At 39.3% G+C, this 18,259-nt stretch overlaps 1 protein-coding gene across 3 annotated transcripts in view; it reads left to right on the top strand.

The window, feature by feature from the left end:
* ATXN10 (ataxin 10) overlaps positions 1-18,259 on the top strand; it is a 103,836-nt gene that overhangs the window by 12,517 nt on the left and 73,060 nt on the right. For all 3 annotated transcript variants that reach the window (XM_055808239.1, XM_055808237.1, XM_027789434.2), the window contains exons 4-5: positions 15,579-15,675; positions 16,606-16,770. In XM_055808239.1, the coding sequence (XP_055664214.1) occupies positions 15,579-15,675; positions 16,606-16,770 (262 nt within the window). The remainder of the gene's footprint in view (positions 1-15,578; positions 15,676-16,605; positions 16,771-18,259) is intronic.

An 18,259-nucleotide genomic window follows, 5' to 3' on the forward strand; every position in this document is an offset into this window, starting at 1 on the left:
TTAGTTTCAGTTGAATTCCATAGTCTAGTTTCTCTTCTTGTAATTGCTTACAATACATAGTAGTAATTTGTCTTGACCATTTAATATTTTGTAATACTTGGGGAATCTGCTCTAAGAAGTTGCACAGTGAAAGCACACAGCTAGATGAGCACAGGGGTTTGATAGGCAATGATGCTGAACAAATGTTTTAACAATTTATAGCTCTTCTTCTGGGCACCATCAACACTGGTTTGTGACAGATAAGTCACATATACAAGTATATGTGCTCTGTTTTCTTGCTGTTCCAGCAGTCATCCCTCCTGCTCTCTGCAAGAGGTAGAACTTCCCAGTCAAGTAGAGAAAAATACAAGTGCTACACTTCCTGGACAGTATCTGAAAACTGGACTTCACCTCAGTGTTCTTAAAATTATACATGCTGAAGGTCTAGGAAGCAGATGATTGTGTAAGGAGGTACTTAACCTTTTAAATTATGGAGCTTGGATATTCCTGGTGGGAGGACAGACAGGATGACAAATGCTGCCCGCCTCTCCCCAGTTCAGAATTAATTTGAATAGGGATTGAAGATGCAGGAACTGAACCTACTTGTGTGGAAATGTTGCATGCAGGAGGATCTTATATTTCTTCACTAACTGATTTGAGACCACAGTCTTCCAACATACAGCCAATAAGATACTCAAATTTTTACTTTGAGTCTTAGGGGGGAAAAAAAGTCTCTGCAGAATATAGATGTAATGGAATTTTCATAGTACCCTCTCCACATCCCTTTTGTTTTAGGTTTGTTTTGAAAAAGAAAAGCCTTTTTTTTTTTTTTTTTTTTTTATTTCCCTCTTGCTGTGGGTACAAAGACCAAGAACACTTGCCACAGGAGCAGGCTGATGAAGTTGCCAGATGAACTTTAACTGAACTTAAGCCAGACCCAGATCGCTTAAGAGCTAAGAAGGGTAAGAAGTAGTTCAGTATGGTATGAATTGCAGCAGTTGTAAGAAGTGTCCTTGTAAGAAGCCCGAGTAGAAAATCTTCACTTCATAGCATGTGTCTCAGTTAGGTTGTAGGGTTAGGATTTGGCTGGTTTTTTTTCTTTTCCATTTTCCTATGGCAAATCTTAAGCTTTCCATCAGAATCTAGCAGCATTTTGGAAGCTACATTGAGGCTTGTGAAGGTGATGTGATATTTAGATTCCAGAGTGTGAGATCTGGGTTTAGGATTCATCTCTGAAATCTGGAAAAAACTGATAGCTTTGTTTCTGCTATGATAAATTGCAAGCAAGAGCATGCCTGTTTTGAAGCAAGTTTATGTTCTATAGGCTCTGTCCCATCTGATCCTTTCACTGATTCCCACCCTCACCCCATCCTGGACAGGAGCTTTAATCTTTTTGTTTGTAAATAGATCTTCTCAGACCTTTCACTGCTTCAAAATACTGCCCCGATGCTGAAGAATGTGCTTTGAATTCCAACATTAATTGCTTAAAAAGTGTTTATCTGCCAGAATACTTTTCTGTCCTCTAGGACGAAAAGGCACCGAATATCAGATAGCTGCTCTGCATGAAACAATTTTTAGGCAAGTTCTCTGAATGAGTTGATTATCTGCTCTGAGCAGAACTGAGCGCGACAGCACCATATCAGCAGCAGAGAAATTCTGTGCTGTTTGTATGTGCCTGAGAGAGGTCCTCGGAGCATTGCACCAGCATTCCTCAGTTCCAGGCTGCTGGTGATAACTGGAGCTAGCTGAAAACCAAGTAGTGTAGGTATTGTTAATGCTGTGCTGATGCCATGCCTCTTAAGTTTTGAGGGGTTTTAACCAGGGTAAGCTGCATAAAAATGTGCTAATGGGAGAATGGTAACAGCATATGTTCATGCCAATGGGTGCTCCTGCAGGTCTTAATCCAAATCAGGGTCCAGATGCGCTTACTGTTACACAAAGGTTTAGCTCATTTGCAGCTCTTAATGTTAGGAGGTTGGGTAAATTGCAGTGATGATAAGCTTGAATCCTCAAACAGGAATTTGCTTCCAATTTTCTGAAAAGTGTTCAGGTGTAGTGAAACTGCTACAGATACTCTATTCAGAGCAGAACTTAAAACATTATTTTAAAAGTAGTGATGAAAGATGACTATGTAATTTTTTTTAATACAGCGCTTATTATAGTAACTTGAGCATTTTCTAGTAGGATGTTCAACATGAATATCATGTGTCTAACACCTGTTCACACCTCCTTGAGGGAGGATGTGTGGGAAAATATGGAATATCTTATTTTAAACATTTTTCAAATACTTCAAATGTCATGTACTTACAAGGGAGCTATAAAAATGTTTCTTGCTTTGAGCAGAAGAGGATGAAAGCCTGTGATGCTGTTCAGGTAGAGACAACCACAGTGAATCTGAAACTTTCAGTGCTTTTCCCCTGCCCCTCCCCTGCCTGCCAGGAGCATTAATAGTTACTTGGGTTCAGCTTCAGTCAGTGTTCTTTTAGTACTCAAACGGATTTGGACCTGATCAGCTATCATGTGTATTTTTTAGTTAATGAAAAAGCAATTGCTCTTGGCCCACTGCTGCCTTATGAGTTGAGTGTGGCCTAGGAATAAAGTGCATTGGAAAGTACATTCTAATCTGTCAGTGTGGAAGAGAAGAAGCATGGGCAGAAGAAATGGCAATGAGTGACCTTAGAATTCAGAACTCTGTAAAAATAAAAAGAACATCAGTCTTTCATAGATATTAAAAAAAAAAGGCGTAAGGGTGTGCATGTGCTTCAGAAACAAGAAGTAAGGAACCTAGACTATATATAGATTCCAGAGATTATATTTCTTGCAAAAGCCAGATAGGGTGGCATCATTTGATCTTTGATGAAATAACAAGGTCTGCAGGAGAGCATCACACGTTTGAGCAAAGAAGGATACTTGATTTCTTTGTAAACTCTTGGAAGGTGAAGGTATACTGTGTTTAAAAAGCCACTGAATTATAAGCTGTAGGAGTTCATGCAGTACTATAAAATCATGTTGATACTTTGTTATGAGAGATCCTCTGAAAAGAAGCAGGGAAGAGATCAGAAATTCCTAGCAGCTGCACTGGGTAGCTTATCCCTTCTAAAAAGTTGTTAATTCAAAGTCACTTTCAAGTGTTTACAGGAAAGGAGATGCTTAATGAAATATTTTTGTTTTCCTGAAGAAGAATCTGAGTAAAGTCGGGAGCTTTGAGGACTTAGGTTTGCAACAGTATTCCTGAAAACAAAAATGAATGGATATCAGTTAAGCGATTTCTACTTCCTCCAGAGAGGCTAGGAGGACTAAGTCTTTCAATTCTGTCCTCAGTCAGTGAAACAAAACATGAGATGTTTCTTTGCTCTGACCTGTTCCTAGTTCTGCACTCAACTGTTTGCAAATTGGAATTGCACTGGAGAACAGAGGCTGGCTAATTTTGAGGGTATAGAAAAGCAGGGGAAGGTGAGGTTCTCAAACCTGCCAAAGAACACTAAATTGATTTTCCTTTATTCTTTTTTTTAAATGGAGCAGCCATGTGTCCTTAACCATTTCTTGATTCTTGTCAATATTTATCTGTCTATTTATTTAATTTCTTCCCCTAGAATGCAATGGCAGCAGCAGCACTGTTACTTTTGGTCCCATTAAAGAGACTGTACCTTGGCAATAGGAAAATGACATGGGTAAATACTCAGACCTCTTCAGGATGCACCTTTGCAGAACCAGTTAGTTTGAAAATCAGAGCATTTAGGGCTTATGTACTGGCATAGGAGTCTTAACTGTCTGTGGCCTATTTTTGATACTTTCTTTTTTTCCTCGTACCTTATCATTTGGAATGACTGGTCATTCGGCAACATATTTTTAATTAACAGGAAAGAGAAACAGTTGTCAGCCATAGAACCTAAATAGTCTTTAATGCATGCCGATATTGACTGAAGGAGTCTCTCTTTCACCTTTTGTGCTTCTCTTTTATTTCCTGTTCAGTATCTTTCATGTTGCTGTTTTATTCTGTAAAGAATTTGCATTCTGCTTTCACTGCTTTTTGTAGTTCTTAAATCATGTTGCACTTGAATGGTGTAATTTCCAAATTGCCCCTTGTATTTTATATATGAAAAATAAATATTATAAATATGCCTGGAAAGTGTGATGGAACAGCAAATTTTTACTAGACAGACATCATAGCAGAGTGAATATCCAGAGCTCACCCAATCCATTTAGGAAACCATTGCTAAGTTTTATTGCCTATAAACAGAGGTCTCTTACTGTCTGAACAATAAGTGTCTCCACACAGGCTTGGTTGTAGGGATTTGATTGTAATGTGACTACAGTTGGAGAAATGTAGCTTTTAAATTGTATCCTGGAGACTTTCAAACACGATGGCTACTAAAATTAAACCAACAGGACTAGGAAGGAAAGATAATCCTTCCTCTCTTCCCACATCGGTGCCCTCTATATTTCTGGAGGAGAAGGCATACTGTTTTGTTGGAGATATTTTGTTGTTGTTGTTTTGTTTTTGAGGGTTTTTCATGAGCAAATCCTGTAAATTATTACACTGCATGGAATGAGAGTAAGTGTTACAAAGCTTGAACCATTTTCCTTGTCATGCAGGGTAAAAACATCGTGAACTGTTAATAGGTGACATTTGTCAATTGAAGTTCATATTCATATTAGCTTTTTGTTTCCTAAGGGAGAGGAAGTGGGAGAGAGTGGTTCTTGAATGGACCCACAGTCCATGGGGTTAATTCCCAAAAAGCAGCTTGAAAAGTGCATGCCTCAGTTGCTTGGAAAAAAATAAGAGAATTTAAAAATCTGAACTTCCATTTATTTTTGTATTTGGGGTTTCTGTTTGCTTACTGCTAGCATAATTAAGCTACTTATGTTTTACAGCTTAAATAAACCAGATGTTAATTTAAACAGACTTTTTTTAGCCATATAAATAAGAGACAGCCCTGATCTTAAGAGTTGCCAATTTCCATGTATGATCTTTGCTTTGTCAATTAGGCTTTTTTGTATGGGGGATTGGTGCCAGTACTTTGCTGCCACTGTTGAAGTAAAAACTATAATTACATTGTCAAAATAATATTTATAGTATTTTTGGGGAATAATTGTGGGAGTGTGACAAATATATTATACTCATCAAACTTTTATGTAAACATAAGCATAAGTTTTTTATTTGAGTTATTGGTGTTGTTTTTGGCCTTTGTGTTTTTCCAATCTGTAAAAATAATATTGGGATTTTCATGGTCTTCGTAGCAGTTGCAGAGCATATGCCCTAACAATCAGTTGATAGGCTATCTGGTAGAAGTAAACTGCTATTTGCACTTGTATTGGATTTTGGTTTCATGTTTCCATAGCTTAAGAAAATTCTATGTTGTTTTTTTTTAGTTTTGCTGTCCCCTAATTATTATTACTCAGATCATTTTACTACTTTATGAGACAGGAAAGTTTTAAATAATTGGGTTGTTCTCTTGGTACCGTTTGGGGTTGTTTTGGTTGTTTTGCTCCTTTCTGTTTAGCTCATTAATTTTTTTTTTTTTTTTAATTGAAAGTGAGCCTGAGTGCTTTTGAAAGGTAACTGTGAGCATCTTCCAGAAACGTCTGTGCTAGGAAGCAAGTATGAGGTTTTCTAACAATAGACAGTTGCCCCTTAGCTAGTTAACAGTTCAGACAGAACTTAGGCATTCTTGCTGCTGGGTGATGGTAAATTACCAGAGGCAAAAATACTTCAGCTCTGCTGCTATTTAATACTGCAGTTTAAAGTTTACAACTTGCTCTGTCTGTACTGTGTTTTGGTGAATATTGCTACAGCTTTTTAATGAACTGTCTGCCTTCAGAACATCTACAGCAAGGATTACAGTTGTACAAGCTTCACCCTTCCTAAGCATGCCAACCTGATGCCACCTTCTGTGAGCAGGAAGGTTCTCTTGGTCCTCATAGTTTGGTCCAAAATCCATTAAAGGCTGTGGAAAGACCCTGATTTGGGTGGGCCTTGGTTCAGGTCGTTGTTCCAGGTCTTTGTTCTTTGGCCTTTTTTCAGAAACTACAAAATAGGGAGCCAACTTTTACACTCTTTCAGCTGTCCACAGAGAAAAAGAGCCAAACCTAAGACGAATCAAACTGATGAATTGTCCTGGGTTAGCAAACACTGAATTCTCTTTAGCTCTTGTGTGTGTAGTATTGCTCCTGTCTGCAGTGGTTAACTCTTGCTCCCTGCACTGACAATCCCACACTTTGAATCTTGTGCAGTGTGTACAGGCACAACTAACTGTGACCCGCAGGGTTAGTACAGTGAACTGTATTTATGTGATAGCAGTAACTGTCATTTTGAGTAAATGCCAGTGTTACCATTATTTTCAGCCTGACATGTCTGTGTTCATGCTCATGGCTTGGCTGTGACTTCTGGCGTTAATATGGAAATTTTACATATGCCTGAATTTGTTTTTCTTATTTTATAACACCTGGAGTGGAGGGAGGTTTGAGGACAGCAAGTTCAGATCCATGGAAGAAAGGCAGCTTTAGGACCAGGGACGCTATTTAAATGCAACATTTTCTTATCTTAATGGAGGAGGGAGTGGGCCTCCAGCTTACAGCAGGGCCTGGATCATTATTACTACCCTTGAATAACACAGCAACTGTAGTTATGGGATCTCATGACCGAGTATATTAAGCTCCAGCTTGCTGTGTTTCTTCCTTGTTAGTCCTGTGAAAGACCCCTCTTATTTTAAAACTTTTTCCTAACTCTAGTTTAAGTGTCCTACTGAGTATGAATCCAGTGGTTCTTGATAGTGGGGGTTTTTATACCTTGGGCTTGATTCTCTACTTCAGTCCTGATGCTTCTGCAGTGACTGACTGATTTAAGTGGAGCTGAGCTGAATTACTTTATTTACTGTGGACTGCGAGTATAAAAGTATTTTATTGCTGCAGCTCGTTAAGGTACAATTTGAACTACAGACCAGATCCTGCCTAAATGAGATTCATCTGTCTGGTACTGATGACATGGATGGCATTGGAAGAAGACTTTGAAGTAGTGACAAAAAAGGTGATGCTTTCCAACAATTCAGTGTTTGTTGCACTGATGCTCAAAACTCCCCTTTCCATGGTACTCATGGAAAAGATTTTGATGGCTGTACTGGGAGACAGTGACTGTTTCAGAGTCAGTGTAAATCATTTTGCTCCTTCTAGGAGAGAGACTAACTTGAGCTGATAGCCTTAAGTTATAAAAATTACTAGGTCAGTGGGCTGTCTTGTAGGTTTCCCTTTTCTTGGTGCTGGTACTGCTTTTAGGCAGTGTGTATAGCTGTTTTGTTTTTTTCTCTTGCTCCTGCAATTTGGAGGCTTTCTAATACAGCCTGCCAAGATGTTGCTGATTTATGACACATGCATAGTGGTTTTATAATGTGGACTGATATCCACTTGGAGCACAAAGGAAATGGGAGGTTGCTGATGCCTATTTAATTAGAATGGGTTTTGGTTACATTGGCTGAGTCTTGAAATGAACAGTGATGCCTATATTTCTGTGGAACTTTAAATACAGTGTTCTGTAAGCTCCCTCCTTCCCTCCTTCCCTCCTTCCCTCCTTCCCTCCTTCCCTCCTTCCCTCCTTCCCTCCTTCCCTCCTTCCCTCCTTCCCTCCTTCCCTCCTTCCCTCCTTCCCTCCTTCCCTCCTTCCCTCCTTCCCTCCTTCCCTCCTTCCCTCCTTCCCTCCTTCCCTCCTTCCCTCCTTCCCTCCTTCCCTCCTTCCCTCCTTCCCTCCTTCCCTCCTTCCCTCCTTCCCTCCTTCCCTCCTTCCCTCCTTCCCTCCTTCCCTCCTTCCCTCCTTCCCTCCTTCCCTCCTTCCCTCCTTCCCTCCTTCCCTCCTTCCCTCCTTCCCTCCTTCCCTCCTTCCCTCCTTCCCTCCTTCCCTCCTTCCCTCCTTCCCTCCTTCCCTCCTTCCCTCCTTCCCTCCTTCCCTCCTTCCCTCCTTCCCTCCTTCCCTCCTTCCCTCCTTCCCTCCTTCCCTCCTTCCCTCCTTCCCTCCTTCCCTCCTTCCCTCCTTCCCTCCTTCCCTCCTTCCCTCCTTCCCTCCTTCCCTCCTTCCCTCCTTCCCTCCTTCCCTCCTTCCCTCCTTCCCTCCTTCCCTCCTTCCCTCCTTCCCTCCTTCCCTCCTTCCCTCCTTCCCTCCTTCCCTCCTTCCCTCCTTCCCTCCTTCCCTCCTTCCCTCCTTCCCTCCTTCCCTCCTTCCCTCCTTCCCTCCTTCCCTCCTTCCCTCCTTCCCTCCTTCCCTCCTTCCCTCCTTCCCTCCTTCCCTCCTTCCCTCCTTCCCTCCTTCCCTCCTTCCCTCCTTCCCTCCTTCCCTCCTTCCCTCCTTCCCTCCTTCCCTCCTTCCCTCCTTCCCTCCTTCCCTCCTTCCCTCCTTCCCTCCTTCCCTCCTTCCCTCCTTCCCTCCTTCCCTCCTTCCCTCCTTCCCTCCTTCCCTCCTTCCCTCCTTCCCTCCTTCCCTCCTTCCCTCCTTCCCTCCTTCCCTCCTTCCCTCCTTCCCTCCTTCCCTCCTTCCCTCCTTCCCTCCTTCCCTCCTTCCCTCCTTCCCTCCTTCCCTCCTTCCCTCCTTCCCTCCTTCCCTCCTTCCCTCCTTCCCTCCTTCCCTCCTTCCCTCCTTCCCTCCTTCCCTCCTTCCCTCCTTCCCTCCTTCCCTCCTTCCCTCCTTCCCTCCTTCCCTCCTTCCCTCCTTCCCTCCTTCCCTCCTTCCCTCCTTCCCTCCTTCTGAAGCTGAATCAGACTGTGTATCAGATGACAACTTAAACCCTTGAAGTTATTATGACAAATATATTAAGCATTATGATTTTAATAAAGAAGTTTCCAGCTTCCCTCTATGCCAAAGGCAGGAAGAGGAACTGCTCTGTACCTCGTAACGTGCCACCAGGCTTTGGCCAGGGAAGGGCAGGCATCAGTGGGGCTTGCCAGTTTTATATACTGACTCTTACAGATCCTGTCGTTATTCACAATTACGGGCATAGTGCAGGTCACATGCTTCTACCCTGTCTCACTGCTGTGATGGAGGAGAAGAGATAAGGGGATACATTTATTGTAAAGATTTACATTCTTACAGGATATGATGGGATCTAGGTTGGGTTTGATTTTCCCAGCAGAGACATTGCGATCATGAGATCAAGGTGGGAAGAATGGGGCAAACAAACTTTAAAGCTGACACCGTCCTAAAGATAAGCGTCCTAAATATAATGTAGAGGGAAGAAGCTTAACTGTTTTCACATGTACTGAGAGGAAATGCCCCTACTAGAGAGTCTCCCACAGAGGCCCAAGAATGCTGTACTTCTTCCTCCTGAGAAAGTGAAGATGGAAGGGGGTTGGAAAGGAGCCAAAGGAAGTTCTGGGCAAAGAGAACAGTATGAGGCATCTGCTTGTCTCTGAGTAAACTGTCACCTGTTTGGATAAAAATCCAAATACTGTATAATTGTGTAGAAGTTCACCATGGCATTCTCTCAGCCTTTTGATTATCATTGCCATGGCACAACTTCCAGGCTCTCCAGTTACACGAGCATTCTTCTGGTAGAAAAGGAGAGGGCTGTCTATAAGCGTGGCTTTCCAGTCACATGCTACAAAAATATTTTTTTTTTCCATTTTGCGCATCCTTTTTTGTTAGCAGCTTTGGGCTTGGAGAGAAGTGCCTCATGCCTATCCTTAGCTTTTCAGTGAGAATTTTAGGTAATACTGGCCATGTAGAAAGGAAAAGTTGCAAGATTTATACCAGGAGACATCAAGTTCTTTCCTTTTCTTCCATCCTCTGGGCATATGTCACGTGTGATACAGAAGAGACTGTAACAAGGCAATGAGAAGAGGCAAGCTGCCTTTATAGGTATAAAAAATATATAAATAAATGGTAATGCTCCAAAATGTGGATGATATAACTGTTGCTGTATAGTAATGTGGATATGCAAGTAAAAATACTAAATGTAAGTTTATTTGTTGATCTCTGTCTATTGCAAAAGGACCACAATCCGTTTATTGGGCAGATACGGAATATAAATGGTCCAAGGTGGGGGAAAAAAGGTCTGGTATCCTTTCCACAGACTTACAGAAAAAGATCATTTAGCTTTTCTAGGGAAAATATAAGCTCTTCAGTGGAAATTTTGGTTTATATGAAACAACATCCACAGTATGCTATCAAAAATAATTGGAGAAATTTGCTCATAATCATGGTTAGCATTTTACATGTTAATAATTTTTTTTCTGTGTTTTGGTTTGTGTTTTTTTTCCAGACCTGTACAAGGTATCATGTAGTAGTGTCTCATATAGTTAGATACCACGAATAACACATAGTGGGTGGCCAATCCTTTTTGTTGTTTTTTTTTGGTTTCCTGGCATGGTTTAAGTCCAGATTGAGACTCCCCAGTACTCCAAACCTGCTGATTTTGCTACAGCAGGGTCTTTAAAGAGATAGTGTCTGTTAGATTTAGGCGTGACTTATAGGTTGATTGAAGAAAAAAGATTTTACATCCTAATGCATTCAGGAAGCTTATAAATGCAGTTCCCAAGTCTGCAAGGACTTAGACATGTTTCACTTCATGTAGGAGAGTACTCTCTGGCATGTGTTTTTGCTACTTGTGTGGATGTAACAGGAGTCCTATTTATTATGCCTTTAGACTTTAACAGATAATTTATTAAAGAAATGAACACACTTATGATGAATACTTTCTAAAAATAAAATGATTCAATTAAAGTACCAGAAGATAAAGTGAATGGTCCTGTTGCTGTATTTAATAAGCACTGCTAACGCTGTATGAATTTGACTCAGTATGAAACTGATCTCATGTCAGGCAGTAGGCTGTCAAACTGACTTTCTAGTAAATGCACAAACTGACTTTCTAGTAAATGCACAAATAAATTTTTTGAATCTACCATGATGAGATCTCATTAGAACTTAGTTTACATCAGAGGCTAATTTGATGAGTGGTCTGATGCTTTTTTCCGTCTTCCTTCTAATTCATTTGTATTTCCACATTTTTAATAGCATGGTGGGGATTTCTCTTGCCTTTGAGTCAAATCCTCCTTTTTCGTCAGAACAGTGTTGATATTTTGACTAGATGTTTATCTTCCAAGAACAGAATGGTTGTTGAGTCAGTGCATATAATGTTCTGTTAATGTTAGAGCTGACATTTTTGAAGGGAAAGAAAGAAAAATTGTGTACTTTCGTTTGGAGGTAGAGGAGATGAGGAGTGGGAACAGAAACTTACTAAACACAACATTCTTGGTATTCCACAGATGATAAAAATGGGTTACTAGTCTGCACTGCAGCAAGTGCAGTGTGATCAAGGTGGAAATATAATCGGTAGCAAGACGTTCATTTTATTTACAGAAATGAAGTACTAAGCACTATTTTAATAACTGTAAATGACAGAGCCCGTATATATATTGTGCATTCAATTTGAGTAGTCTAGACAGACTGTTTTCCAAGGAAAATACGTTTTCATCAGTATTTGCGGTATGATTCATGGTGGTGAAGAGGCAAATAACTCTTTATGACTGGAAGTTGCTTTAACTCGCAGCCACAAGGAAACAAGTCAATGACCGGATGATAGTGGTGGAAACTAATGTTTTATAGTAATAGAGGTCTACACCTTATGCTGAGTTGAAGGTTTTATTTTTCCAGGGATGGCAATATAACACAAAACATTCTGCCATTGTTTACAAACAACCAGGGGTGGTCTGTGTAATGGCTTGCAGTCCACAGTTTAGGTTTGCAAAGCTTACAGGCAACTTAAAAGGTGTACAAGCTGTTGGGAGGCTGTAATTTGGTTTAAGTACTTGTAAATCTTTGTGCATGCTTCCCCCCCAGTGTAGAGGGAGCATGCCAGCTTTATCTTTCATGCATAGTTAATGGTTAACAAAGCATTAAAGAGAGATATGCAAGTTCACTAACCTTGTGTTTGCAGTCTGGCAGGTGATGTTGTACAGCTTAGCTTTGATTGGATTTATTTTGTATCTCTATGTAACTCCAATAAAGGCAGAGGATTGTGCTTATGACTATCTCTGTGCTGTCTGCCCCAAGTAAAAAAATGTCTTTTCATGACTGTTGTTAAGACTCTGCAGCTGAGGTCAAAGTGATTTGTCAAAGTGATTGGTGAGCAAGTTCACAGGCTCCTCCCATTCTTGACGAGGGAAAACAGAGGAATTTGGAAGATAAATCTGATTATTGTTAACTCTATCAGCAAAAAAACTCATCTTCTGTAAGGAAGACATAAAAATGTGTATGAATATAAACATTTAAATAATACACACTACAGCAAAATATGGTTTACAATAAGGTAAAGGTTGTGTGTAGACATGTAATCAGGAAAGACAGTGGAGGGGACAGATTGCAGCTGATAGAGGCCTACCAGCAATAAACTCTTCTAACTTTAGTACTGGAACATCAATAGATTTTTTTGTAAATATTATCACCTAACCACGTGGAGCCGAAAGAAACAATGTGTTATGTTTTAAAATCATAATGCTTAATATATTTGTCATAATAACTTCAAGGGTTTAAGTTTTCATCTGATACACAGTCTGATTCAGCAAATGATACTGTGTGAAATGATGTCTTTGTGAGGAGCAAGACACAGGGCCAGGCCTGTGAAAGGTTCGTGTGTGTCCTTCAGACCATCTGGTTAGTACTGCAGTATAATTGTGAAATGGAAAGTGTGTGCTAGAGCTTGGTTCAGTTAGCATGTGATGGTAAGAGATTGAAATGAACAAATGGAGCTGTGGTCTTGAAGGTACTGAACTGCTGGAGTGTGTTTAAGCCATCCTCATGCAGCACCATAAAGTGTCAGCTGCCTCACCTTTTGCATGGGTGGCATTGAGCGACTCTAAAAGGTCATTTTACATGTAGCCAAAAATTTAGGTACCAGAAGTTTCCCCTTAAACACATTACCTTATTGTATAAAGAGGTTATTTTTGTAGAACCTAGAAAACTCTCCATAGCCCATTACAGGCTGGTTATGAAAGCAACATGTAATCTGAGTATTTGCATTTGCTAAAGGACATCCTGCTTTTATAGGAACCATTGACAACTCAATGGGGAAAAAATGTCTTCAGCTCTAGGGTCAATCTATATATCAGAAGTTACATCTTAGTATGTGTAATTTGACAGTGGTTGACCATCAGGTTAAAAATAGTCTTGCTGACCACACACAGTGTGATATTTTTTAAATTAAAATTTAGCTGTGCTGATAGAATCATTTGTAAAAGTCAGTGCTTATAGACAGCAGCAGCTATGGAGTGGATTAAGATGTTAAATAAATCAGTCCTATGGAAAATAATACTTTTTTATAATTATGAGTAATGTTTCCCAAATACTAGCTAATGCAGCTGGAAAGAATACTTGACAATTTATTTAGCTTCATAAAGATCTGTACGTTTTCAGGGAAAAAGTGAAATAGTCTTAGGGGTTTTTTTGTTTAATTCTTTTCTGAAAAAGAGGAAGAAAAAAAAGGAAAACACATGGCTTATTGAATGGATGGCAGCAGTTGCATTGTATTGTGACAGAGCACATAAATTGATTGGACAGATTGTGAGCTGCTGTGTGTAGTCTATTCTCAGCATAGCTCCGTTAGTTACCTCAGATGTTTGTAGTATCACATCTTTTGAATTGCCAAGATTCATCATGTGAGACTATACTTGCATGGGGAAATGTTGCATTATCAAGGCATCTTTTTCTGCTTAGTTGTGAATAGATACACTAACTTTTGTCTCACAGATTATTTGCTTACCCATATATTGATATGTGTCCTTTAAAATAAAAATGTTAACCACTACTGTTAAAAAAAAGCACTTGCAGATGAAGCTGGTTTATTTCCATGGTACATCCACAGAATCGTGCCCTTTTCTGGGATCCTTATTGCTTGTTCAGGACATCAACGACTGAACAAGGGCAGTGTTAGTTGCTTTCACAAAAATTAAGACTCCAGTGTGTGATGGCTGGAGAACTTCTAGATATTTATTATTGTATTGCAAATGTGTTCATAGCATTTCATCCTTGTCACAGTAAGGATGGCTACTTTTAAAAGATCTTTAACTTTTTATATATATATATATATATATATAAATAGTCTGTAATATTTTTTGAGACCTTGATCTTTTAATGACCAAGGTGTAATTGATAGCTGAAGAAGATCAAGCAAAATTCAGGTAAATATTGGAGTAAAATCAACCAACCTCATGTGTCTCTGAAAGATCTTTCTCATAGTAGAGTAGGTAAGGAGTTCACTAAAAGAGCTAATACACTCTTCCTAGGAGTGACTGCCTTGTTAGTTTTTTCTAGAAGGGAAGTATTTACATAAAATGTCTGCTAGAAGAGTTGCGCGCCCATGCTTGCTGTCCTTCAAAAAAATTCTGAGTCAGCAGGATGGGAGCCAGATGGATGGGAGAAGCGTAAGCATAACGACAAGCAGAAAATAATAAAAAAGTGCAGATGTGCAGGGAGAGGGAACAGAGATATTAAGAACTAAAGCATAAAGGAGGACATGATTCAAAATACACTATGGAGAGGACATACATATTTTGGGATTAAAAAATATATATGGAAAAAAAAATTACTATTCCCTACTACCAAGTGACCTTGTTTTAGACTTGCTTTCTTTTTGTTCTCAAGAGGACATATGCCAAGACCTCTGTAGGAAATCTGCCTGCCAGCTGGCACAGCACCTTTCAAAGAGACCTAATTTTATATTTGCAGAACCTGGGAATATCAGCCACCTCCATCTGTAGTAGGCTGCTGTTTGTAATATCTGTTAAACTGCATTATAACATTTAATTTTATTTCTTTTCCAACCTATCAATAATGGCCAGGCTGTTGAGAGCTGTCAATAGGGCCAAAGAATTGTTTTGATTTTGTGACGTTTGTGGGTTAATGCTTTTTTTTTTCTCATGAATTATGTACTGGCTTTAAGTTTTCAGGGTTAGAAATGAGAAAGTACTGAGCACATCATCATATTATATAATGATTTGTCCGGCCAAATAGAATTTAATGTGGCTGGCAAGGGAACAGATTCAGTTCTTTTGCTGTGGCTTTACCTGCTGCAACAAAATTTTCAAGCTGTCTCTGGCCAGCTTAGGGAAGGTGCCAGGGGAATTCTCTTAGCAGCAGGCAGAGCTGCTCTTGCGGAGTTCAGGTGATGACAGGCAGACTATTTGTGTTGATTTAATATGACAGGGAAAGCCACCTCAGGTCTGGAAGAGGCAAAATGGCTACTGCTATGTGGCAGGCACTTGTTCAGCACGGGTCTGCTTCAGTTTCTACTGACTGTAGCTCCAAGCTTTCATTGACTTCAGCCTGTCTTAAACCTTGACAGTCAATTAGTTCTTGTAATCACTGGTAACCAATGTTTCATATTTGTATAAGTCTGAGGAAAAAAATATGTTTGTTTTGGGTATAACTCTAATACATAGCGTACAAATTATTCTAGAAGAGAATGCAAGTATTTATGTACAGTAGCAGTGAAATACTCTGCCCAGAGCCTAATTGAGGTGGACTCTGCAGTGCATAGCTGTAATACTGAAGTTTTGTCATTTATATGAAATTTATTAGTGTTTCTTTGAATTCCTGTTAATATATTTTTCTGGGTTTTTTTCAGCTCTTCGTTGTAGTCTCCAGTTTCTTGGAAACATTGCAACAGGAAATGGAGATTCCCAGAATAGCATTTGGAAGTGCGCTTTCCCAGATCTCTTCTTGTAAGCATGGATGCGGGTTTTTTTTCTAATGTAATTTCTGTGGTTATAGTCAAATCTTTTGTACATGATAGCTGTGCTTCCACTAGCACCATGAAGCTTTGAAAAATAACTTTGAGAATGGGATGGTTGAGACCATATCCTGTAGATGTTTTTTTTGTTAGTCAACTGCAGGGGTCAGGACCTTTAAAAAAACCTGCTTGTTCTAAACTAACAGTAAATTGATTTCATTTAACAGAAACGTGAAGAAAACTATTTAAAAGTATGGGCTTCAAACATAAGCTTTATTTCAGATGTGTTTTCAAGTAGTTATATTACTTTCCAAGAACATAGCTTTTTCTTTGTCCACTTTGCTGCTGCGCAGACCTGTCAGTATTTGTGGGTAAGCTGGAATCTACGGAGGTGACTTAATCTTTGTCTCTTGCAATCATTTTGCTTCCCCTCCTAACCTCCCCAGAATATATTTCTGGAGGTTTGATGACATATGTGTAATGAAATATTACATAAATGATTTTGTGCAGATGCACGACAATATTGTTTATGAGTTTGGCCAAATTTTTCATAGTGAGCTAGTAGCAAAGACACATTCATTCGATTTGATGACCATTCTGTGTGTTTTTGGAGCCCACTTCTCAGCACTGGATATAGAAAGCCCTTATGATAAGAGAAGCAGACAATTATTATGGTTTCACCCAATTTTAGATCTCCAGTTAGCTCAAATTGAGCATTAGTTTTGTAAATTGCCTGTTAAGTTTGACCTTCACCTAAGAGTTGGATGTTTTTCTTTGCAGATGACTTCTGTCCCTCTTAGGCAATGACAAACTCATGATCCTCTAGAAGACAGTAAAGAACAACAACTCAACAAGCTGAATGCCACTAGTCTGTTTTTCCAGGCTCGGTTTTAACATGCTGTCTTCACTCTTCTCTTTAAAGGACATGCTTAACGTACAGTGATGAGAAAATTGTTGCCTATTGTTGTATGGTTCTGTTCACCTGCCTTAATTCAGAGAAAGTGAGAGAGCTACTGGATCCTGGGAACTTGGCTGTGGCTCTTCATGTCCTGAAAGTCTACAAAGAGCAGCTGGAGTCTGAGTGGTCGTATGTATCTTTAGATTTATTTTTTTCCCCTCTTAATTAGGTGTTTCTCTAGTGCAAATCTCTGTATTAAAATATCTAAATTTGTGACACTGCTTAGTAGTAAATGAAGATCTATTCAATTATGTCCAGGCTACTTTCACTGACTATTTTGATTGCTGCTAAAATAAAACTACATTTTTGTTGAGGATATAGACAGGAATTTTAAAGTCATGGTCTAGAATGCAAACGAATTTGTATTTGTATGAAATAAAGTTAACACAGAAAATGGTCTTACAGACTTCAGTTAGTGGGTCATGCTAGGAAGACTTGTATGACTAATGGTCGTGAGCACTATATAAAATGTAGTGGGTTTTTTCTTTTTTACAGGTCTGTTGTCTAGTGCAACATGCAGTCATTTTTATACCATAACAGAGGTGTTTTGTTTTGTTAATATTGCACGTTTCATTTTTGTACTTTAAGAGCACCTAATCGGTGGTTTGATGCCAATGAGGTTTGGTGTTTTGTGCTAATGGGCACTCTTGTAACTATTGCTGTCAGTTACACATCTGAGAAATTCTCTGCCCTGCATCAGCAAGGACACGCCTTCAGTTAATTGTTACATCATGCATTCCAGGGAGAATAAAAAGGATAGTTTGTATGTTCTTGTAGCATTGTTTTGAAGGTCATGTTTAAATTAAAAACTTTAATTAGGAAGAATTATTGGTGTTTTACTAGCTATTTGGAAGGTCTCTAAACACAGTTAAGATGATTGAATGCAAAGCAAATGCCATTTAATTGTTTGCTTTTGTACTGAAAAAATAGTTTAATATTTGTTAGTGGCTGGGTTTTTTTCATAACCAGGTCAATTTGCTTAGGACATAAATAGTTTTCAGAAAGCAAACTCAAAGTTTGATGGGCAGGTGACCAGACTTTTTCAGAAGTGACAAATTGAGTCTTTAGTTTTGCCATCTGTCAATATAAACACGTGAAAGATTGCTTTTCAGATAAATATCTTGATTATCCTTCTTTTTCTTTGTATTGAAGATATACCGAAATGAATTTTGACTGAGATAAGAAAGCCAGGGGGAGCTGGAAGAGGTTGTCATGATGTTAAATTTATATTTTAAAGGTGATTGCAGAATAAATGCAGTATCCAAATAAATGTGGAGGTATCAATTTCCTCGATCTTTGTCATCTGAAGTGCATTCTGTTGATGTTACAATGAAAATATCTTACCTCCACTATGAATGTTTGTTGTGGCTGGGAAACTGTCTCTCTTCAGCATACTCTTGAAATTAAAAAGGGGCAAACTTCTATACAACGTGTAAGACCATGATGAAGGAAAAGAAATGGGTAGAAAAGAGGAATTCTACCATAAGGCACTTGCAGAATGTTTGCCCTCTGATTCCTGTCAGAACCTGAGTTCCTCATAAAGGGAATATACAAAAAAGCATTGGAATATCTTCCAGGCATTAATTAAATAATACATTTGGGGTTTTTTCATGGTACT

Source organism: Falco peregrinus, chromosome 6, assembly GCF_023634155.1.
Source record: "Falco peregrinus isolate bFalPer1 chromosome 6, bFalPer1.pri, whole genome shotgun sequence".
Taxonomy (NCBI): Eukaryota; Metazoa; Chordata; class Aves; order Falconiformes; family Falconidae; genus Falco; species Falco peregrinus.